General features: G+C 47.6%; 1 protein-coding gene and 1 non-coding gene across 12 annotated transcripts in view; one reads left to right on the top strand and one right to left on the bottom strand.

The window, feature by feature from the left end:
* LOC115792792 (uncharacterized) overlaps positions 1 to 12427 on the top strand; it is a 42873-nt gene extending 30446 nt beyond the window's left edge. For 3 of the 11 annotated variants that reach the window (XM_030747423.1, XM_030747384.1, XM_030747409.1), the window contains 5 exons: positions 10749 to 10828; positions 11159 to 11324; positions 11445 to 11501; positions 11634 to 11711; positions 12052 to 12418. In XM_030747423.1, the coding sequence (XP_030603283.1) occupies positions 10749 to 10828; positions 11159 to 11324; positions 11445 to 11501; positions 11634 to 11674 (344 nt within the window). In that variant the 3' untranslated portion in view covers positions 11675 to 11711; positions 12052 to 12418. Of the gene's footprint in view, positions 1 to 1123; positions 1730 to 10748; positions 10829 to 11158; positions 11325 to 11444; positions 11502 to 11633; positions 11712 to 12051 lie in introns of those variants that run through there. The other 8 variants (XM_030747416.1, XM_030747354.1, XM_030747402.1 and 5 more) reach the window with 6 other exon arrangements.
* On the bottom strand, positions 9645 to 9763 carry LOC115799496 (5S ribosomal RNA). Its single transcript, XR_004021585.1, has one exon. It is a non-coding gene; the product is annotated as a 5S ribosomal RNA (ribosomal RNA).
* Positions 12428 to 23362: the final 10935 nt, after the last annotated feature.

The raw sequence follows: 23362 nt of genomic DNA, 5'->3' as shown, positions 1-23362 counted from the left end.
GGTGGCGGAAGGCTTCTTCCTCGGTGGCCTCAGAGTCTCATCTCTGCTTTTTGCGGATGATGCGGTTCTGTTGGCTTCATCAGGGGGTGGCCTCCAGCTCGCAGTGGAATGGTTCGCAGCTGAGTGTGAAGCGGCCGGTATGAGAATCAGCACCTCTAAGTCTAAGGCCATGGTCCTCAGCCGGAAAAAGGTGGAGTGCTCTCTCCGGCTCAGGAACGAGTTTTTACCCCATGTGGAGGAGTTCAAGTATCTCGGAGTCTTGTTCACGAGTGATGGGAGAAGGGAGCGGGAGATCGACAGACGGATCGGGGCTGCCTCTGCAGTGATGCGGACGCTGCACCGGTCTGTCGTGGTGAAGAGAGAGCTTAGTGTAAAAGCGAAGCTCTCGATTTACTGGTCGATCTACGTTCCTACCCTCACCTATGGCCACGAGCTTTGGGTAGTGACCGAAAGAATAAGATCGCGAATACAAGCGGCAGAAATTAGTTTCCTTCGAAGGGTGGCTGGCCTCTCCCTTAGAGATAAGGTGAGGAGTGCGGCCATCCGGGAGGGGCTCAGAGTAGAGCCGCTGCTCCTCCACATCGAAAGGAGCCAGTTGAGGTGGCTCGGGCATCTGATTAGGATGCCTCCTGGCCGCCTCTTAGGTGAGGTGTTCCGGGCATGTCCCACCGGGAAGAGGCCCCGTGGTAGACCCAGGACACGCTGGAGGCATTATATCTCTCGGCTGGCCTGGGAACGCCTTGGGGTCCCTCCGGATGAGCTGGAGGAGGTGGCTGGGGAGAGGGAAGCCTGGGCTTCTTTGCTTAGGCTCCTGCCCCCGCGACCTGGCCCCGGATAAGTGGGAGAGAATGGATGGATGGATGGTAGGACACTGAAGACAGTTCACACTTTTTCTTGAATTACAGATGATTCAAATGTATTTTGTGATGACAATGTTGAAAATCTCTCCAAGTTATGAGCATGGCATCTAAACCTGATCTTGCAGTGCTTTTACTCATTTGAAATGATTGCATTTAACTTAATCTGAATTTTTTACATTGCATAAATATTACATATATTATAGTTGGGGTGTAATATTTTTATTTAATATTTTACGCTTGATTATCTGTGCTTATTTTAACAGATGAGGAAGAGCTTCAAATGCAGACCAATCAAGAACAGCAGCAGCAGTAGCAAGACCTGGACTGCAACACTGAAATAAGTGATGTAATTCAACCAGCAGCAGCGCCCCATAACCTAGCACCTGTGCACAGAGTGGTCTGAAGAGAGACAACAGGAAATAATCATCATCCAGTCTCAGTGATGAGGTGAACCAGTGCATTTAGGACACCTGCATTTCACTTCTGACATTTGTCACACTGAATCCATAAACTGGGTTGAGTGCATACAGAAATGCAGCAGAATAAAGGAAATTACCCCCAAACAGAGTCAGTCTAATCAATCAATCTTCATGTGTTAAGACTTTGATTTTAAATGAGTTTAAGCTGTTTTTAAGGATAAATTACACAATGTTTTTGAAAGAAATAGCTTTACTATCAAAAACTATGTCACAGGTAAATGAAGTTTCAAGGCGCACACACACACACACACACATGTACACAAACATACACAAAATTATTCTACATGGAAAAAATGAGATTTTGAGACACTTGTGTGACTTCTACCCTTGGATACTGTTATTAGTGCCTTCTGTTGATCGTTACTAATAAAATAAACTATTTTACTCTTTTCTATTTGCCTCACAGTAGATCATTTCAAAACCACTACTGTGATTAGTGAAGAAAAACAAACTAGGTTCGCGAGGGCCCATCGCGTATAGGTGTAACGCAGTAACAGCCAATCAAATCGCAGCTTTTTTGTCCAATGAAAAAATCGCTTGATTATTTACGTTATTGTCTGAGCGCAGGTTCGAGTCCTGCTGTGGACAAAGCTTGTGTTACATTATCAATGAATAAACACCAGTTTTTCTATAGGAAATGTGGATAATGTTCATTTTGAACATTGCTTTTTTTCTTCTTATACACTGTTACAGACCGAGAGCTATTTTTCTGCAGTGTGTACCTATAGTTTCACTAAGTACATAATGAAGAATAAAAGGTATAACATTTTTGAGATACACATACCAGAGATATTAAAGTCCTCTTTTTTCCCATCAGTTTATTTTTGTCATCTAGATAACCCAGTTTAAATAAAAAGACTGAAGCTGTAACAGATTTATTGTTCTGTAATCACTAATCTGCCTGCTTATCTATTCTTTATATCACCTGCATTTTCCAGTGCTGTTAAACTCAATACTGACATAATTACTGTTGTTCAATCATTTTCTTGCCTGCCTTCTCTAAGCCAATTAACCTCATTCTGAATGCTTTAAATCTCATTGCTTTTCTTCCATTCTGTCTTTCAGACTCATTTTTACAACCCATCTCCTCCTTATTGTGATCACTCAGGGCCCCATCCAAGCTTCCATCTTCAGCTTCACCACTATCAGCTTCTAAACTCTGGAGGGGTCCTGTCCTAACTCCTGCCACCTCTGGGATTCTTTTTGCTATGATGGATTATTGGAGTCTAATTGCAGAATCACTTAAGTTATTTCTGTAACTTCTGATTTCAATAAATCATCAAAATTTTCCATGTGATCTCCCCTTATTGAACTGTTTTTGTAGACAGAGCCAGAAAGCAATAACCAAACCAAAGATAGAACACATCAGACTTGGATTATCTCCTACGCAGTCATATTTATTATAACATAAATAGAACAGAAAGGTTAGAAAGATAAAAGCTGTAACTCCTATACAAAAAGCATGGACTGTATTCATTATGTGAAGTGTTTTAGGAATAACAAGATTCAAGGCCAGCAGCTTATGGTAAGCATTCACAAATAAAGATACAGCTGAGCTCAAAGTGAACACTGTGTTGATGTTCTTGTAAAAAATAACTTATTTACATTTATATATTTACATTTGTAGAAAAAAAAAACAACATTCACAGCAATTAACCCTCTGAATTATGTACAATGTCAACTATTTATTCCTCATTTTTTTCGTTCTTCTACCCATCTATGTCTCTCTGCCTCATAGAAAGGAGACTCCTGAAACTGCTTCCAGGTCATCTCCTTGGCCATGCCCTTATCTCTGTATCGAGAGTACACTTTAGAAGGGCAGTAAATGTATTTCCCTGCCACTCCTGGGAACCCTGTATGTATGTGTGGGCTGTTTGGTCCCTGTTTCAGGTCCATGTGGCAAAACCTGCAGAGGCGGCCTGCTTGTTGGGACTCTGGCCGTTTCCTCTTTTTTGCCATCCTCTCCTCCGCCCGCTTCTTCGTAGCTTGCAGTTCCCGCTGGAAGAATTCTGTTTGGGCAAATTCTTCAAAGGGCATTTTGGGGTTACAAATGCCCTCAGCAGCATAACTCTGATGGACCTTCCTTGAACAATAGAAATAGCGCACAGGCCCTTGCTGATAAAAAAAGTGGACAGAAGATCCGTCAGTCTCAACCTGGGACTTGGGCTGTCCACAGGCAAGACAGGTCTTTGTCTGCCTTTTTTTTTGCTCAGGCTGCTGCTGTTGTTGTTTTTGTTGTTGTTGCTGCTGCTGCTTCTCTAAAATGCCTTCCACAATTTTTTCTATTGAGTCTTGTGTGAGAGGTGTAGACAAGGGAGGAGGTGGTGGGTTGAAGACAGCTGGCTTGATGGTGACCACAGGAACACTAACTGTCTCACTCCCTTCTGTTAAAGCATGCCAGAGCTGCTGCGTCTGAGCAAGCTTTTCAGGGCTTGTGTTCAACGAAGAACTTGTGTTCAGTAGTTTGCCCAAGTGCTTCACGTAGCGGGATATGTGCAACTTGGATGTGGGGTGCAGCAAGCTGTTGGGGTCCATAGCAGAACGGTGGACCATGCTTGCATAATCTTGATCTACAAGCTTCAGGAGGTCCTTCTTCCCATGGTGCTTTTGCAACAAGTCATCAATTGCCTTTTTCATGGGTGATGTCCAGCGTGTGTGGTCCAGCACAAAAACCCGTCCGCCTGTTTTTATAGGTCCAGTGCGTGCACTCCTTGGTGAGGCCCGCACGGGCAGAGGAAGGGCATCAGAGATTTCTGAGAAACAATAAGACAATAATAGTTCACCATGATCATTTATAATGTAATGCATTAATAATGATAATAATATGGATTATCCAGAATTGTTTGACATAACCATTAAGTTAACTTACCCATAACTGCTGTAGGTTCCTGGATGTCTTCTGATGGTGTCTCCTGCTTTAAAAGTACACCAGCAGAGAGTGGGTCAGTGACAGGTGGTGCTGATCCAGGGGGTGCCATGCCTGACACTGCCGAGCTGGAGGAGGAACTTGAAGGAGGACAAACTTGAAGTCGGGCAGACACAGCTTTTTGTAGAGAGGATGGAGGCGGACGGGCGGCTGGTTCATCTGTCTTCAGGGTTTTGTGTTTGTCCCAGTTCAGAGGGATTGGGCGGCAGCCTGGCTCTCTGTATTCAAGCCCAAATCTCTCTCCAGTGTCTCTGTCAGAGAGGTGAAGTGCAGGGTACTTCTCTTGCCCGGTCACTCTCCTGGAGACTGCGTTCAACTCCGCCACTAGAGCTGGATCAAAAACAGCAGGGAGAATGACACCTGGCTGCTTAAGGTCCACCAGCCGTTGGTAGTTCCATCGTGCCACCCCTGTCATGCCCTGGGCCTGGAACAGTTCAGTGGATACGTGAGTCCCAGTGATCCACTGCGCCTGGTGGAAATGGTAACCCTCCTGCTGCGAAGTGCCTCGGACAGGAATCCAGATGGGGACTTTAGCGCCTTCACCGGGGACGTGGTTTAGCTGAAGAGTCCCACCATACCGAAACATTACGCCCTCTGAAAGTTCAGGGTCACTGAGGCAGCCACGCAGTATGTGCACTCTCTGTACGCGCCACACTTTCAGCATGGATGGCTTGAAGAGTGGGATATTGTTGGGGTCTGTTGTCTGGTGGAAATGTTTCAGGACTTTTTCCACTCTGTTCAGCAGCTCTGTGGGTTGTGGTATTTTAATCCTGCAGTGCTCTCTTATGTGCTGCTTAGTGGGATTAGCTGGATTGATACCACAGAATTCATAGGCATCCTGAAGCCTCTTCAGGTCCTCCTGATCAACCACAGAGAAAGCAGCAGAGAGAAGCTGGCAGAACGTGCTGAACAGAGGGTGATGCTCAGAGGTGCATTCTCGTGAAAATCGCCTCAGGCAGTGGAACAAGTCCAGTTTAACAACAATGTTTGGATTATAATTTGTTCGAGAGGCACAAGAGTTTGCCAGTGGTCCAGATGTGGCTGCAGCAATAATAGCAGGAGTGGTTTTCCAGGCATCCCAGTCTAGATTTTCACCAGGGATGCAGTCCGGGATCTTAAACGGTGCACAGCAATCCCTAAATGCAAGAAACACAAATATATTTAAACGTGTATATTATTAGTTGTTTATTAAATTGATCTTGAAAAAAACAACTCAATTTGTTCAGACAATTAATAGTTTGAATGACAATGAACAAAAAAAAAAGATGTTCTGACCTGTCCACCCAGTGGTATCCTGCCTTTTCCACTCCAGCATCACTGTACCGTGTGGCCATTCCTTGGTACATGGGTTCCAAGGACCTCTCTGTCTCAGACTGAACCATCACCCACGAAACAATCAGCCAGTGCTCATTCATCACGGCATAACTGGACATGACCCCAGATGCCAGAGTGACTTTTCGTGCCACCTTCCTGGTGTGGTCAGACCTGAAGACCTGTCCAAAAGTGCCTTGGAGGAGTTTAGATATGGCTGGCTGTTGACGTCGAAATTCATCAAGCAGGCAGTCAGTCAGGTAGTAGCTGGACACCGAGACTCCACACCACCCATCTGGATCTCCATACGACCTGAACTCCTGCGGTCTGTTTTCCTTCCTCAGGAACTGCCCAATGGTCCTCTGTCCATGTACTCCTGCCTCAGAATCCCAGACAGATTCTATGGCATGCAGGTATGCCAGGTGAGCTCGTTCAAACTTAAGATGCATGAGTTCGTTCACCTGGTTTGCCATGTCTGCTGGAGATTTGCCAGTGCGCCTCAGCTCATCCATTACAGACTTGCAGATGGCCTTTTTGTAAGTTAGAAAGGCTGGGAGAAGGTTGGTAAACCTCTTTGGCAGTTTCTCCAGCCATCGTGGATTGTCAGCGAACCAGTTCCTGCGACAAGCCCTGCAGCAGAGTCGTGAGGACAGGATGTAATACTGACCACTGGTGCCAACAATCACTCGAGGCCTGCCCACACCAGCAGAGACCACACGTGGATGAGCACAAGCATGCAAACATGGCAAGGTATAATTGTTCCTCAACCTGGCCATGATGCTGCTCTCAGGTTTCCATAGGAAGAAGGGGTGGAGCTGGAAAAAATTTGGTGACGGGAGCTCAGCTACAGTATCTATGAGCTCAGGTTGTGGAGGGAGACGCCAGAGTGAAATTGTGTTTCCTGGGTTACGCACTGGTCGAGACCCAGGCCACAGCCCTAGATCTTGCAGCTCGGTCTTCATCCACAGCTTCTGGTGTCGTGAGCAGTTCCACGTACTCAGCTCATGCTCATAACCAGCCACTGGAACAGGAATGGCGGGCTGAGCTGAAGGAGCTTTAAAAATAAAGATGGATTTTACAAAATAGTTACTTCCCTGATAAGTATTATAAATTCCATTCTTACTGTTTGAATACACTGAATAAATAAAATGAAAAAGCAGAGTTAAGATAGCATTATTAATGTCAAGAGTTTTTAAAATCTAGGGATTTTCCACATGCTGTACACTCTCACCATCTTCATTGCTGTCTTCAAAAGTGAGAACTTTGCGCACAGATGTGCAAGCAACACTTGTGCTGGGCCCTGAAAAAGGAAAGTAGGCTTTCTGTCATTCAGTTGTGCAGGTTTTGCACAAGATGACATTATGACAAAGTGTAAAGTGGTTGTGAATATTATACTGGCATCAGTGATCTATGCATTAAGCCGAAGTTTAATTGAAAACCAATCCTAAATTAAAATGGAGACGTACCTGGATTTGACTCAGGCCCTTGTGTTTGATCTGTGGTCTCCTTCAGTAGAAACTACAGCTCCTTTGGTACAGGCACAGGAACCTTGCTCTTCTCATCTTTTGAGGCTGCACCTACAAGGTACAGGGAAAAAAAACAAAAAAAACAACCTTTTTTATCTAGACACAATAAACAAAACCTTTAATCAGATGAAAAACACTATAGTTGTTTGTTACCATCAGCTGATGATGCTTGAAGTTCAGTAGTTGTGTTGGAAGGGGGTATGGACAGTGCCGCAGAGGGAGCTACAATGGAAAAACGTGTTAGTCACTTCATAATTTACAATGTATGTGAGTTTTGGTGTTAGTAGGAACTCAAACATTCATACTCTTACTTCTCCTGTTTCTCATTGTTAAACAAATGTAAAATATCTAATTGCAACAGAAACTAAACAAATTTATTCTTCTAACCTCTACTTGTTGAAGCAGGAGAAGTAATATGAGTCAATGAACAACCATTCATTCAGGTGTTAGTGCCTAGTGCTACTTGATCGCTTTTAATACAACACCCATAAAGGACAAAAGTGCATACTCACCCCTTGTGGTTGGTATCAATTCATGAAGGCAGGTATCAATTCATAGTCCTTACAGCAGTTAATATCATGCCAGCACACAACTAAACTATCGGAGGAATGTGGCCGGAACACGGCCAGAACACAAACACAAGAACAACATGATATAACAGTTTAAGTTAAGGTTCAGTTTTGGAGGGCAATTCGTCGTGTAAAACAATTGTACTCCAGTTCTGAAACCTTTCATTAAAAACCTGTCTTTGCTCCTGAAGGCACTCTGGGTGTGGGTACTTCTGCTGCTGCTGCTGCTGCTGGCACAGTAACTACTTATGCAGAGACAGAGGAGAGGGGAGATATCAGACAGAAAATAGCCACGGTCAGTTCTGACCTTTAGTCAAGGTGATGATGGTTTACTTACAGCTGTCGGCTTCAAGTTTTTCAGGTGAGACACTCAGCATTGCCTCCTCCAACTCTTTGTCATCATCCATTCCTGTGATTCAGGCAAGAATTAAATAAATAATTAACTTAGTTTCACATCAAAATGTTATTAAAATATTAATAAAATTATCTACCAATGGGTTTGGTGGAGGTCCTTGTGGTAGCTGAGGCAGACTGATGCTTCTTGCGCAAGTACTGCTGCAGCTTATACATCCGTGTTCCTTGAATGCAGCTCTTTTCCATGATAAAGGCCGCGTAGCCATCACCTCTGCCATCCCAAATCTCCTTCCATGTGCTCTTAGATCGTAAGCCAAAGCCAACAAGCTGATCATCTTCACAGGAGACTTCTGCTGCAGCACTCACTCTGCTGGCCTCATAATCCTGAAGAGCCTTTATCTCCGTAAAACTGAGGGCATACTGTACAAATGACTGCAGGCTATCCTTACTATGCCTTTCAGCCATGGTGATCCCAGCAGCCTCTTCCTCCTGGAGACTTTTGATCAGATACATGGTGTACCCAACATCATTTTCCAGAAGCCACCGGAAAGATTTACCTTTATATTTTCCAAACTGCAGGATGTACTCTCCTTGCACCTCACGCCTGTCGGAGGCATCCCCTCCTCTGTGACGGACCACAGTCAGAGCATTCTGATGTACCAGGTCCTCCCTCATTGGTACAGACTTGTTCTGAAGTTTGGTGTTTTTTATCCGCCGAGCTTCATCTGACGGGTCTTGGAGGAGGTATCCGAGTGGCCCCTTGCGGAACACCACACAGGTTTTACCTGGGTAGAATACAACTTTCTTGTGCATCTTGACATAGAAAAAAAGTAAGAAATAAACATAATTTGATTTTAAAAATATCATTTTGACACAAATACAGAGCTTTCAGGTCATAATCACATGACCTTTGACCCCACAAAAAAAGGACAAATTTATCAAAAGAAATAAATTAAAAATAATGCTGCACATTGTGGTAGGGTTTAGACAGCAAGCTCCAGGAGAAAGGTGAGGAGACAGAAGAAGTGTTTTAAAGAGCACTGACAGGAGAATAAATGTATTAAACTGTGGCCAGGGTTCAGCTGACTTAGTGAAAGCTTACTCTAGCTTACAATAGTTGTGATAAAAATGTATTTTATCCAGGCATTGCAAACTATTCTGTCTGTAAATAAAAATCATTCATGGTTGAGTGATTATTTGTTTATTCACAATTATTTATGTCAGTTGCAGTAGTCAAGCTTAACCTGAAACTGGTAGCTATAGTGTCATAGCACCTAAGTATTGCTGGCAGATTTTCAGCATATGCCTCTCATGTTTATTCATTAGCGAGCATCGCTCACCTTAGTCAGATATCGCCCACTGATTCCTTGCCATTACAACACAATCACTGTACACATGAATGAAAAATAGCAGCAGGTTCATTCATAATTTAGCGTGTCATCTCAATAGTGGCCAAAAATATATTACATCCGTAGTGGTTTAGCACTACCATAGAGAATGAATGGGAAACGGTTTAGGCCGTTTAGCTAAACAATTCTCGGCTTCCGAGATGTGGCTGCAATCACGACGGTGTCTCCGCTGAGCAGCAGCAGCAGCAGCAGCGCCCTCTGCAGTGCAAAAGCTTACAGCACCTGGTATTCCCAGGCGGTCTCCCATCCAAGTACTGACCAGGCCCGACCCTGCTTAGCTTCCGAGATCAGACGAGATCGGGCGTGTTCAGGGTGGTGTGGCCGTAAGCGACAACCTCACTGAAAAACAGGCTTTTTATACGTGTTACACCGTTTGTGCCAGTGTTGCAGTCAAGACTACCTAACCCGAGACCCAGACAAGACCAAGACTTTTAGGGTCCAAGACCGAGTCAAGACCAAGACCAGTGTCCCATGCTACATGACACACTAAAATGTGAAACATGATCAAAATCGCTTCTCAAATTGATCTGAAAGATCCACATTCCCATAAAATCAACCTGATATTAAACACTCACAACTCAAATAAATATAACCATCTTTATTTACTACTCCTGGGTGACTTATATCATTTATCACAGAATGTAAATGTTGTAGGGCTGTCTTGGTTGACACGCCTCTGCAACATCGCGTGGAGATCTGGGGCAGTGCCATTGGATTGGCAGACCGGTGGTGGTCCCCACCTTTAAGAAGGGAGACCGGAGGGTGTGCTCCAACTTTTGGGGACCACACTCCTCAGCTTCCCCGGTAAGGTCTATGCCAGGGTGCTGGAAAGGAGGGTCCGCCGGTTAGTCGAACCTCGGATTCAGGAGGAACAATGCGGTTTTCGTCCTGGTCGCGGAACGCTGGACCAGCTCTTTATCCTCTCAAGGATATTTGAGTGTGCGTGGGAGTTTGTCCAACCAGTCCACATGTGCTTTGACAGAAACTGAAACTCTGTGAAAGCTGTTCAGTGATTGCAAAATTTATGTCATTAAGAGCTGTTTGTCTTCTCAGCACATGATGATGATGATGATGATGATGATCACAATCATAAAATTCCACATACTTTTTAAAAAACAACAACAACCCACCAGCACGTCTTGCTTACAGCTGATAACAAACTGAAGTCCCTTTCAGTGCTTGTTTAGATGTGCGTGGTGGGTGCGTGGCCCCACTCTGGTCCTGTCTACTGTCAGCCCCTCAATTTGAATGGCACTTTAGACAGCGGTGTGGTCGAGTGCTGATTTTTGGAATAATAAAATGTTCTTCACTCAGACCGTGTGCAGAAGCCCACAGTGACGATGACGTGTCTCGACTCTAAGAAAAACGTCCGTTTTACTTGCAGTGTTGGTCAGGTGAGGACAAAATTTAATGTTTCAAACACATTAAAGTTTGAGTGTTCTTCAAATTCGTAATGAAGCTGCTGAAGAATCTGCAGACAAAGGCCTCATTTCTCCTCCACTGAAACCCATCATGAGTTTTACTGTGTTGACTGTAATCATTCACTCTGATGCTGCTGTTTCAGCAAAGTTTGGCTCTCTGTGTGTGCATCATTTCATTCTACTGTGCAGGAAATGAAGCAGAGTGCAGGAAAAGATGAAGACATTTTAGCCAAGTTAGACTTTTTATGTTAGACTTGAAGTTTAAACCTTCAACTAATGAAGAAATCATATTTTCTTCTACAGAATGAGAAACTTGAATGGTTTATGGATGATGAAAAGTTGGCAGAAAACAAGAAGATGCTGATGAGAGCAGCCAGTGACGTGGTAACCTCCCGTTTCTCTTGCAAAGTTTCAAACCCCGTCAGCTCTGAGATCAGTCTGCCTGTTCAACAAAACTGCTATGAGCCCTGTAAGTATCACGTGATATCAACTGTACAAAACCTCAAATGTTCATGACACTGAAGTAATCACTTTATTAAGCTCATATCTTATTGAGATATTTTCTTCTCCTCTTGTTTTATTCCTGAAGTGTTCCCTGATAAACTGTGGGGAATCAGTATCTGGGTTTTCGTGGGTGGAGGAGCAGGTATGTTTTGTCTTCTGTGTAAAATCCTCACAGTTTGATGTGATGCTGACATACATAATAATTCATTTTAAAACAATGAACATAAGAATCAAACAGATCATTTCTAACATCATTTATTTTCATGATTTTCAGGTATTGTTCTGATACTGAGCCTAATTGTCATCATTTGTTGAATCCACACCAGAAGAAAACAGCATATGAGACTAAAGGGTGAGAATTTAATGTTTATTTATTGTATTTTTAATTTTCATTTAAAGTACCATTATTAGTTAGTTGACATTAAATGCACTTGGAGATTCTTCACTTCTGAGATCCAGGAGCTGCTGGCAGCTCTTCCAAATTCCACCATGAACCATGTAAACTCCAGCACACCACAACATTATCCTAGTTGTGTATGCTGACTGCAAAAGAGATCAAATTCTTTATATTTGTTGTTCAGCTGACACGACCCTGCCAAAGCCACATTCTTAGTAATTACAGACTTTACCTTTTTTCTTACCAAAAACACTGAGAGAGATTCTCCAGGTCTAATCTGTGCTTACTTTAACAGATGAAGGAGAGATTTATTTGCAGTGGAACAATCAAGAACAGGAACAGGAACATCCTCATTATTATGAACATCAGCAGCAGCAGCAGCAGCCGGCCGGCAACACCGACAAAACTGCTGGAAACAGCAACCCGCCCAGCAGGGCCCCAGAACCCGGCACCTGTGCACACTGCGGTCTGAAGAGAGACGACAGGAAGTAATAAAATTATCAGTAAATTCTCACCAAAAAATGTTTATACGTTCTGTGGTACTCATGTAGACACCTTTGTAAAAAACTCTGATGCTTTATGTTTGTGCATTTAGAGCTTCTTGTTTACAACTTTTGTTGTTTCTTTTGTTTTCTATGAGGAGGGTTCATGTTGTAGATTTGCTGTTACGGACTTTTGTAATATGACTCATAATTTTTTTATTATTTCTTTTATGTGATTCTGCTGTGTATTTTTATTTTTTCTGATTCAAAGATTCCTGAACAAAGCGTTTTGTGTGTGTGTGTGTGTGTGTGTGTGTGTGTGTCTTTTTGTTTTAATCTGCTTATAAAAATAAAGAGTGTTGATGCATCAGAAGCTGTTATAATGTAATCAGTCTTTATCTACTGTACCATCAGCAGTGCTTCATATAATATTAGTATAATTAAATCTCAGACTGTGTGCAGAAGCCTGGCGTAATTAAAAATGTCAGAAGTCACCTTTATAGCAGTAAAAAGTGCAGACTGACTCCCCAAACCTCCCCGAGTCGCTGCACTGTAACACCTCAACACTGTATGTGTGATGTGAATTGTAAAATGTCCCAATTTATATTTCTGCATTAATATTTCATTCATGATTACAGGGCCCTCTGCTGTTTAGGTCACACACACTGTGTGTCCACTGAAAGGTGTTGAAGCCATGTCTGAATGTCTAACAAGTATTAGTAAACCTCACACACCAGAGGGGTGACCTTCCATGTATCTAAAGGCAGTCTCGGCAGCTGGGGATGGGACCAGGTCCTCAGCCCCCAGTCACTACCCAGTCCATTTCTGAACCCCAAGATAACCCCTGTGAGTGTAATTAAAGGCCCAGGTGTGTGTTTCAGTCTCATGTTAAGTTCCAAATATAACCAACTACACACTGGTACAAAGTGAACACAACACAACACAAATGCCCATGAATGTAATTATCTGATTTTGCTGGTTTGTAATTAGTGGGGGTTTTGTGATTTTACCCCAGTTCATCCAGCTGCTCTCACACAGTACACGATATTATATTCAGGACTGCAGTCTAGAGGAGGATTGTTAGATGAGGATTCTTGCTGTTTGTAGCAGTGTTTTGTACCATGCTCGTGTGTAATGTAATGCTACCACCTTGTGGACAACTGCCAAGACTGCGAGACTGTCGCTGTTCACGTCTTTGTTTACTCATAGTGTAAAAATAATGCTGAGTTTGCGGTTATGAAGTAGGATATTAAGTCATTAGGTTGTACAACATCAGCAATAACCAACCATCTGCAGAGACAGACAGACAGGATCTACAGCAATGACAGTAGTCGGATGGTAAAAAAGAGATGCTGTGCGTGTTCCGAAAAACTGTGTCAAAACATCCACGTCACGTAACCACTACAAATTGAAGGTTTGGTGCGTTTTACACCAGTTCCGACAGGTGGCGCACCCGCTGCTTCCAGGTCTGACCGACAGTGTGTGGAACAAACCTGATGACACCGCAAACGCAAAGAAAGCTTAAAGCACAGGAGTCAACAGACGTTTGTACCCACAGTGCAGCTGCTGATGCCCCTGCTGACGTCAAAAGATGCCTCAGAGAATCATTTCTCATTAAGACTCACGATCCACTGGTTTACTGGCAGGAGCGATGAGCGGTCTGTGTGTGCACAGATTCCTCTGAGAAAGAGAAATAAGGGAGCAAGGCATTAAAATAGAGGAACAAGAACAAGACTCAGCAGAAAACAGCTTTCCACATGACATGTTATAACATTGTTACTTAATTTTCTCTTCCATCCATCCATCCATCCATCCATCCTCTTCCGCTTATTCTGTTCCGGGTCGTGGGGGGACTGGAGCCTAGTCATGGTATAATGAGGCCCCGTGAACGTGTCGAAGCTTTCCAACCAACTGATTCGCCAAATGCCTGATCACACGAAGCCCCCTTTAACAACTCATTTAGGAGTGCTGACATCTGCTGGTCATTTGCTGTACAGCAGTCTTGCTGAGCTATTGGCTGGCGGATCTTTTAGTATAATTATGCAATTTTGTCAAGATCTCCATTGGAGGTATTGTAAAGCCAGATTAAATAAATCTATGCTGATCGTGGTATATTAATAAAATAAAAGATAAGATAAACTTTATTGATCCCTCTATGGGGACATTTGCATTTTACAGCAGCTAAGGTACAGAGAAGGATGAAAAAAATATATATATATTTTGACGACGAACGTGTCAAATGTGACACGTCAGGACGCGTCTTTTTCTAATTACCGTAACTTTGCGAATATATGAGGTATCTCAAAAATTCGAACGGTTCTGGAAACCTGAGAAACTCCCCTTTGCGGCAAACTTAGAGTCATTACGGTAAACTAAGTTCCGCGTTCACAGGAAGCCTGCGTAACAGCCAGTTTGTTCAGGCATTCACTAGCGCGCACTCCCCACAGATCGGTCACAGAAAAACCCAGCGACGAGCCGAAAAACAGAGGGGAGAAGCAAAAATATATCAAAAACATACTTTGAAAATGGTTCTCGTGAGTTATTACAGCAGCATGGAGGATCAGAGATGGATTGGAGACCTGAAGACCAGCCGAAGAGGCAGCTCCAACTTGGTAAGTTACGTGCGCTCCGGTTTATTTCTGTGTTGAATTTTAGGATAAATAAAACTTTGTCTACCCAGAAAGAGCTTAGTTTTTTACTGTGTACATGTTACTGCATGTGTAAATCTTAGCTTTTATTGTGCAATGACTTTAGTGTAATCTTCAATTTTAGACGCGTTTCTGCAGTGTGACGCGCACAAGAAACGCGCACAAGAAACGCGGGAACGTAATGGCAAATAACAGAGCATTCATTTCACATTTGGTGATGTTTTTAGTATAGTGTAGGCTACCAAATCGTCATTTATATGTTTGCACAGTGTACAATGTCTAGTTTTGACCGTATAAATTGTGCGCCCAGCTGGAAATATGCCGCCAGGACTCTGATTGCCTCTGATTGCCACCCATCAGTCGCAGCTGTGGAAGGAGGGGCAGAGGACACGCTCACGCTTACAGGAAGAGGAATTCAGGTTCGCTGGACACTCAGCCAGCAAATTTGGAGGAGGAGCAAGGAGGAGGACTGAGGCAGAGCCCGAAGACCCACTGAGGTTCAACCCTAAAAAAGACCCCTGGTGTCCAGCCTCCCCCTCAATATGGACAAATCTCCCCCAGGTGAAATCTTTCCATACTTTTTTTATACTGCAGTTCTCCTAAACTTAGCTTGTGATAGAAATGAAGCCCCAGGACGTCATCTCCTTCACACCAGAGGGAGGAGGGAGGAGGGAGGAGGAGGGGTCTGGAGGAGGTGTTACAATTCACACTCCAGGCAGTAAGCAGCAAAGCTCTTTTGTCAACAGAACAAAGCCTAAATGAGTGACACCTATGATGTGGGCCTGTAACTCAGAATCAGAATCAGAATCAGAAGGTTTTTATTGCCAAATGGGTGAACAGGTTCACAGCATTAGGAAATTGCTGCGGTACTTCGTGCTTACAGAAAAAAAACAAATAAGTATAAAAACTATAAGACAATATACAAGTATACAAATTGCAAATATACAGAGATATTAGAGCTATAACTGTAACACAATATTACAAAATTACAAAATATACAGTGCAGAGACTAATTAAAAGATAAAAGAATGTAAACTATATTCCACTAATATGTACATCAGTGCAGTCAGACAGGTGCATAGACATAGGGTCATCAGCGTTTGTGGAGGGTGGTGGTAACAGTCTTAGGGTTATTGTTCATGAGTCCAACAGCAGAGGGGAAGAAACTGTTCTTATGGCGGGAGGTTCTGGTCCGTATGGACCGTAGCCTCCTGCCTGAGGGGAGAGGGTCAAAAAGTCTGTGCCCAGGGTGAGAGTGGTCGGCTGTGATCCGACCTGCACGCCCCAGTGTCCTGGAGGTGTACAGGTCCTGGGGAGATGGGAGGTTAGAGCCAATCACCTTCTCAGCAGAGTGCACAACACGCTGTAGTCTCTGTTTGTCCCTAGTGGTGGCTCCAGCGTACCACACAGTGATGGAGGAGGTAAGGATGGACTCAATGATGGCAGTATAGAACTGCACCATGGTCCTTGCTGGCAAGTTGAATTTCTTCAACTGCCGCAGGAAGTACATCCTCTGCTGGGCCTTTTTGATGACAGAGGTGATGGTGGGCTCCCACTTGAGGTCCTGGGTGAAGGTAGTTCCCAGGAAGCGAAAAGAGTCCACTGTGGTGAGGGGGGTGTCAGTCAGGATGATGGAGGGTAGAGGGGCTGTGTGCTTCCTAAAGTCCACTATAATCTCCACTGTCTTCTGGGCGTTCAGTACCAGGTTATTGTGGCTGCACCAGGACACCAGACGTTTGACCTCCATCCTGTAGGCCGACTCGTCCCCGTCTGAGATGAGTCCGATGAGAGCCATGTCGTCTGCAAACTTAATAAGCTTGACAGACTGGTGGTCAGAGGTGCAGCAGTTGGTATACAGGGAGAAGAGCAGAGGAGAGAGGACACAGCCCTGAGGAGTGCCAGTGCTGATGGTCCGGGAGTCCGAGACATTCTTCCCCAGCCTCACGTGCTGCTTCCTGTTCATCAGGAAGTCAATGATCCACCTGCAGATGGGATCTGGCACGTTCATCTGGGACAGCTTGTCTTGGAGGAGATCAGGGATGATGGTGTTGAAGGCAGAGCTGAAGTCCACAAACAGGATCCTGGCGTAGGTTCCCTGGGAGTCCAGATGCTGTAGGATGAAGTGCAGAGTCAGGTTGATGGCGTCGTCCACAGACCTGTTGGCTCTGTAGGCAAACTGCAGGGGGTCCAGAAGGGGGGCTGTGAGGGACTTGAGGTGGGACAGCACCAGACGCTCAAATGACTTCATGACCACAGAAGTCAGTGCCACAGGTCTGTAGTCATTTAGTCCAGTGATCCTTGGCTTCTTGGGGACAGGAACAATGGTAGCGGTTTTAAAGCAGACAGGCACGTGGCAAGCCTCCAGTGAGGAGTTGAAGATGTTCGTGAACAATGGGGCAAGCTCGTTAGCACAGTGTCTCAGTGTGGCAGGTGAGACACCATCTGGACCTGGAGCTTTGCGAGCTTTGACACTCCTGAACTGCTTTAGCACCTGGTCCTCCTGAATACAAAAGACTGTGGGGGTGGGGGAGGAGGGGGACTCTGGGGTGGGAGTCCTTGATGATGTGGGCTTCTCTGAGGTGTGGGGAGTGGGGGAGGTTGGGGGGTGAATATTTGTGTTGGCTGTATTGTAGTTGGGACTGGTGGAGGTGTGAAGGCTGCTGAACTGACCATCAAAACGACAATAGAACTCGTTCAGTCTATTTGCAGTTTGTAGGTCGTCTGTGGAGTGGGGGGTTTTAGGCTTGTAGTTGGTAATCTGCCTAAAACTTTTCCATACAGAGGCCGCGTCGTTCTCTGAGATCTGCTGCTGTATATTCTCAGAGTGATGTGATCTAGCAGTGGCCACTTCCTTGCTAAACCTGTACTTGGCCTCTTTGTAGCAGTCTTTGTCCCCACTTTTAAAAGCCTCCCTCTTCTCTATCCACAGCTGCTTCAGTTTGGGAGTAAACCAGAGTTTGTCACTGTTATAACTCACCCTGGTGCGTGATGGCACAATGCTGTCCTCGCAGAAGTGGATATACGAGGTTACAGTGTCCGTGTAGTCATCCAGACTGTCACAGGCAGCCCTCATTGAGTCCCAGTCTGTAGTTTCGAAGCATGTGCGGAGCTCCTCCACAGCCTCACGGGTCCACTGCTTTGTTGTCCTCACCACAGGTTTTGAGAGCTTCAGCCTCTGTCTGTACGCGGGGATCAGGTGGATCATGTCGTGGTCAGAGAGGCCGAGTGCAGCGCGGGGCACTGCGTGATAAGCCCCGCTTATCGTGCTGTAGCAGTGGTCTAGTGTCTTCTCCTCTCTGGTCGGACATGTGATATATTGTTTATATTTGGGAAGTTCCTGTCTCAGGCTGGCTTTATTAAAGTCCCCAAGTACGATGATAAGAGAGTCCGGGTACGTCCGCTCCATGCACAGAATCTGCTCTGTGAGTGCGCACTGGGCCTCGTGCACGTCCGCGTCCGGCGGGATGTAAACAGCAGCCAGTATGAATGAAGCGAACTCCCGCGGAGAGTAGAACGGTTTACAGTGAATGAAAAGATATTCCAGTGAGGGAGAGCAGTGCTTAGCAATCACTGTCACATCCGTACACCACCCACTGTTGATGTAGAAGCAGACTCCTCCACCTGTAGCCTTGCCGGAAAGCGCAGCTTGCCGGTCTGCGCGGAGGAGATGAAATCCCTCCAACTGGAGCGCGCAGTCCGGTATCTCCTCACACAGCCATGACTCCGTGAAGCATAACACACAGGATATGGAAAAGTCTCTATTCATGCTCCTCATCAGTGTCAGTTTGTCCATTTTGTTCCTAAGTGAACGCACGTTGGAGAGGAAAATCCCAGGTAAGGCTGTGCGTAATCCACGTCTCCTTAGCCTCACAAGCACGCCAGCGCGCTTCCCTCTCTTTCGGCGTCTCACTTTCTGGGCCAGAGTGTGTAATAAATCCGCCGCAGATGCGACAAAAACAGGAAATAAATCCGAAGGTGTTGTGGACCTAATGTTGAAAAGCTCTTCTCTGGTGTAAGAATACCCAGAAGAGTGTCCAGACACAGAAATAACGCACAAAAACAAACAAAACAGAGCGCACCGAAGTACCAGGGCATCCATTCGCGGCGCCATCTTGTTATTCTGCATGGCTGACAAGCTGGTAAGGGCACCAAATCACTGAAATGTAAAAGGTCCTGTGTTTGTGTCATGTCCTGGGCCGGTGGCCCAGTGTTTTATGCTTTCTTGGTATGGTTTCCGTTTTCTCAGGTTGTTTTGTTATCTGTTAGAGTTGCCCTCAGTTATTTCTAGTCCCTCGTGTCTCTCTGTATTCTGTGTCAGGTTTGCGTCTCTGTTCCCTTGTCATACTTCCTGTTTTATTTTGATATTCATCCAGCCCCTGTCTGTTGTATTCAGTTTTGCTTCCCTCTGGTCTCGTCTTAGTTATCAGTGTCACCTGTGTTCCCACCTGTTTCCTCTTCCCTCATCAGCCCTTCTGTGTATTTAAGTCCTGCGTTTTCTATGCCTGTTGTCGCGTCGTTGATGTTGTGTGCCCGTGTGTTCCTGTGCTCCCTGTGGTTCCCCTTCGTCTCCCTTCTGAACGGTTTTTGTATTGTTTTTTCCCGTTGAAATAAATCCCTTTTAAGTTACGCTGACTTCTGGAGTCCTTTGTGTCAGCCATTCCTCGCCTGTTTCCTCCCCGGCCATGACAGAACGACGCGACCATACTAAAGACCCTTCAGGCTCCGGCCGCTACAACGGCACTCGCCTGGCGCTGGGGGGACCAGCTTTTTTGAACGGTTCCCGGCGACGCCGCTCACCGCCCCCGCCTGAACCGCAGGTCTGCCGCGTGGGCGGACTGTTTTTGGCGCCGGCCGCTCCCTCACCTGCCTCTCCGTTCGCTCGCCCCTCTTCCCTCTCACAGACGGAGCAGCAAGGGAGGGGGAGGGATTCCCGGCAGCTGCGGGAGGAGTTTTTTCCGGCGCCGCGTGGTATAACGCCGCGGCTATCCCAGCCGTCTGCACAGCCGAGTCTACAGCCCGCTTCCGTGGGGTGGAAGTTTAGCTCTCAGCAGCAGAAAGAGCAACTTCAGCCCGTCATGTACTCTGCTGCTTCCTCCCTCTCAGAGGAGAGCAGGAAAATTCTGATTCGAAGAGTGGACCGATTATGCTTGGACTTGTTATCTGACCCGTGTAAGGAGGAACAGGAAGTCATCACCACCAGGCTTCAAGACCTGATTGCCAGTTTCCCTTGGCTGTTGGACTCCTTGCACGGGTTAGTGAAAGACTTTGTAATCACCACCCTTCACCTACAGCCAGCACCACAGACCACTGCTGCAGCCTCTCAGCCACTCCTGTCAGTTCCCTTAGCTTCTTCCCAGTGTTCCCAGTCAGCTGTAGCTCCCGCTCCCCCTCAGTCGCAGTGTTCCCAGTCAGCTGTAGCTCCCGCTCCCCCTCAGTGGCAGTGTTCCCAGTCAGCTGTAGCTCCAGCTCCCCCTCAGTGGCAGTGTTCCCAGTCAGCTGTAGCTCCAGCTCCCCCTCAGTGGCAGTGTTCCCAGTCAGCTGTAGCTCCAGCTCCCCCTCAGTGGCAGTGTTCCCAGTCAGCTGTAGCTCCAGCTCCCCCTCAGTGGCAGTGTTCCCAGTCAGCTGTAGCTCCAGCTCCCCCTCAGTGGCAGTGTTCCCAGTCAGCTGTAGCTCCAGCTCCCCCTCAGTGGCAGTGTTCCCAGTCAGCTGTAGCTCCAGCTCCCCCTCAGTCGCAGTCCCAGACCCCTCAGTTAGCTCCAGCTCCCTCTGCTCACCCTGCTCCAGCTCCCTTAGCTCCAGCTTCCCCTGCACCCGTACCTGTTCCGCGGGTGGGGGCAGCCACGGACGGGCTGACCTCTGCACCCGTACCTGTTCCGCGGGTGGGGGCAGCCACGGACGGGCTGACCTCTGCACCCGTACCTGTTCCGCGGGTGGGGGCAGCCACGGACGGGCTGACCTCTGCACCCGTACCTGTTCCGCGGGTGGGGGCAGCCAGGTCCAAGCCTTCGCATCAGTTTTTTGCGTTAGCTGCAGCAGCAGGGTCTCAGTCAGCCTCAGTCGCTCTCCCTCGCCTTCAGTCAGCTCTAGCTCCAGTCGCTCTCCCTCGCCTTCAGTCAGCTCTAGCTCCAGTCGCTCTCCCTCGCCTTCAGTCAGCTCTAGCTCCAGTCGCTCTCCCTCGCCTTCAGTCAGCTCTAGCTCCAGTCGCTCTCCCTCGCCTTCAGTCAGCTCTAGCTCCAGTCGCTCTCCCTCGCCTTCAGTCAGCTCTAGCTCCAGTCGCTCTCCCTCGCCTTCAGTCAGCTCTAGCTCCAGTCGCTCTTCCTCGCCTTCAGTCAGCTCTAGCTCCAGTCGCTCTTCCTCGCCTTCAGTCAGCTCTAGCTCCAGTCGCTCTTCCTCGGTCCCCAGTGTCAGCTGTTTCAGTGCCCTCTCAGTCAGCTCCCTCTCAGGCCCCAGTGTCAGCTAGCTCTCGGTCTGCTTCCACGCAGCCAGATCTCCCTAGCTCACAGCCCGCTCTCTCTGGCTCCCGGCCTGCTTCCACGCAGCCAGTCGTCTCCCGGCCTGCTTCCACGCAGCCAGTCGTCTCCCGGCCTGCTTCCACGCAGCCAGTCGTCTCCCGGCCTGCTTCCACGCAGCCAGTCGTCTCCCGGCCTGCTTCCACGCAGCCAGTCGTCTCCCGGCCTGCTTCCACGCAGCCAGTCGTCTCCCGGCCTGCTTCCACGCAGCCAGTCGTCTCCCGGCCTGCTTCCACGCAGCCAGTCATCTCCCGGCCTGCTTCCACGCAGTCCCCTGCACCTCGGCTATTCCTCGAGCAGCCCCTGCTGCTCAATAAAGCAGCAGTGTGCCCTGTTCCGCGGTCCCAGCCTACGCATCCGGTGCCTCACTATATAGGCCCCGTTCAGCCCATGGGCTCAGCTCACTCCAAGCCGATGGGGGTCTCCGCTCATTCCGAGCCGATGGGGGTCTCCGCTCAGTCCGAGCGCTCCGCGCCAGAGGGCCCCGCTCAGTCCGAGCCGATGGGGGTCTCCGCTCAGTCCGAGCCAGGGGGTCCCGCTCAGTCCGAGCCGATGGGGGTCTCCGCTCAGTCCGAGCGCTCCGCGCCAGAGGGTCCCGCTCAGTCCGAGCCGATGGGGGTCTCCGCTCAGTCCGAGCCGATGGGGGTCTCCGCTCAGTCCGAGCCGATGGGGGTCTCCGCTCAGTCCGAGCGCTCCGCGCCAGAGGGTCCCGCTCAGTCCGAGCCGATGGGGGTCTCCGCTCAGTCCGAGCGCTCCGCGCACGAGGGTCCCGCTCAGTCCGAGCCGATGGGGGTCTCTGCTCAGTCCGAGCGCTCCACGTCACCCGAGGGTTCCCCACCAGAGCCCGGGGTCGCCCTTCTCCGCCGCCGCATGCCCCGCGGTCGGCCTCCAGTGTCTGCTCCCCGTCGCCGCCGCCGCACGCCGCGCGGTCGGCCTCCAGTGACTCCTCCTCGTCGTCGCCGCCGCCGCTGGGAGCGCGGTCGGCCTCCAGTGACTCCTCCTCGTCGTCGCCGCCGCCGCTGGGAGCGCGGTCGGCCTCCAGTGACTCCTCCTCGTCGTCGCCGCCGCCGCTGGGAGCGCGGTCGGCCTCCCTCATCCAGACTCTGCTTGGTGGCCCCTTGGCCTCTGCGGCCTCCTGCACTGTGTTTTCTGTTTTGGGCCTTCCCCTACACTCCCCTGAACTATGGACTGTTTTTCCCCTGCAGTTTGCTGTTTTTTGTTTTGTTTTGGCTCCTGCTCTGTTCATGGACTTTGACCCTTGTATTGGACTTTGGAGCTCTCCAGCCTTGCGCCATTGCTTTTGTTTATTCTGTTCTTTTTGCTTATTGTCTTTTTGCCCTCGTGTTCTAGGTCTTGCCCCTGTGCTTCCCCAGTGTTTTGGTTTTGTCCCTGGGCCTTCTTCCTTGTTGCTCCCTGCCTGGTTTTTGTTTTTTTTGTTTCGGGCCCTCCTTCCTGGTCCCCCGCCTCCCGCCCTGGTCTGGTTTTGTTTTCTTGTTTTGGCCGTCAGGAGCCGGCCTTTGAGGGGGGGGTACTGTCATGTCCTGGGCCGGTGGCCCAGTGTTTTATGCTTTCTTGGTATGGTTTCCGTTTTCTCAGGTTGTTTTGTTATCTGTTAGAGTTGCCCTCAGTTATTTCTAGTCCCTCGTGTCTCTCTGTATTCTGTGTCAGGTTTGCGTCTCTGTTCCCTTGTCATACTTCCTGTTTTATTTTGATATTCATCCAGCCCCTGTCTGTTGTATTCAGTTTTGCTTCCCTCTGGTCTCGTCTTAGTTATCAGTGTCACCTGTGTTCCCACCTGTTTCCTCTTCCCTCATCAGCCCTTCTGTGTATTTAAGTCCTGCGTTTTCTATGCCTGTTGTCGCGTCGTTGATGTTGTGTGCCCGTGTGTTCCTGTGCTCCCTGTGGTTCCCCTTCGTCTCCCTTCTGAACGGTTTTTGTATTGTTTTTTCCCGTTGAAATAAATCCCT

The sequence above is a fragment of the Archocentrus centrarchus genome, chromosome 2, assembly GCF_007364275.1.
Source record: "Archocentrus centrarchus isolate MPI-CPG fArcCen1 chromosome 2, fArcCen1, whole genome shotgun sequence".
Lineage (NCBI taxonomy): Eukaryota > Metazoa > Chordata > Actinopteri > Cichliformes > Cichlidae > Archocentrus > Archocentrus centrarchus.
Note: the sequence above shows the minus strand (reverse complement) of the source record. Positions and strands in the feature narration are given on the sequence as shown.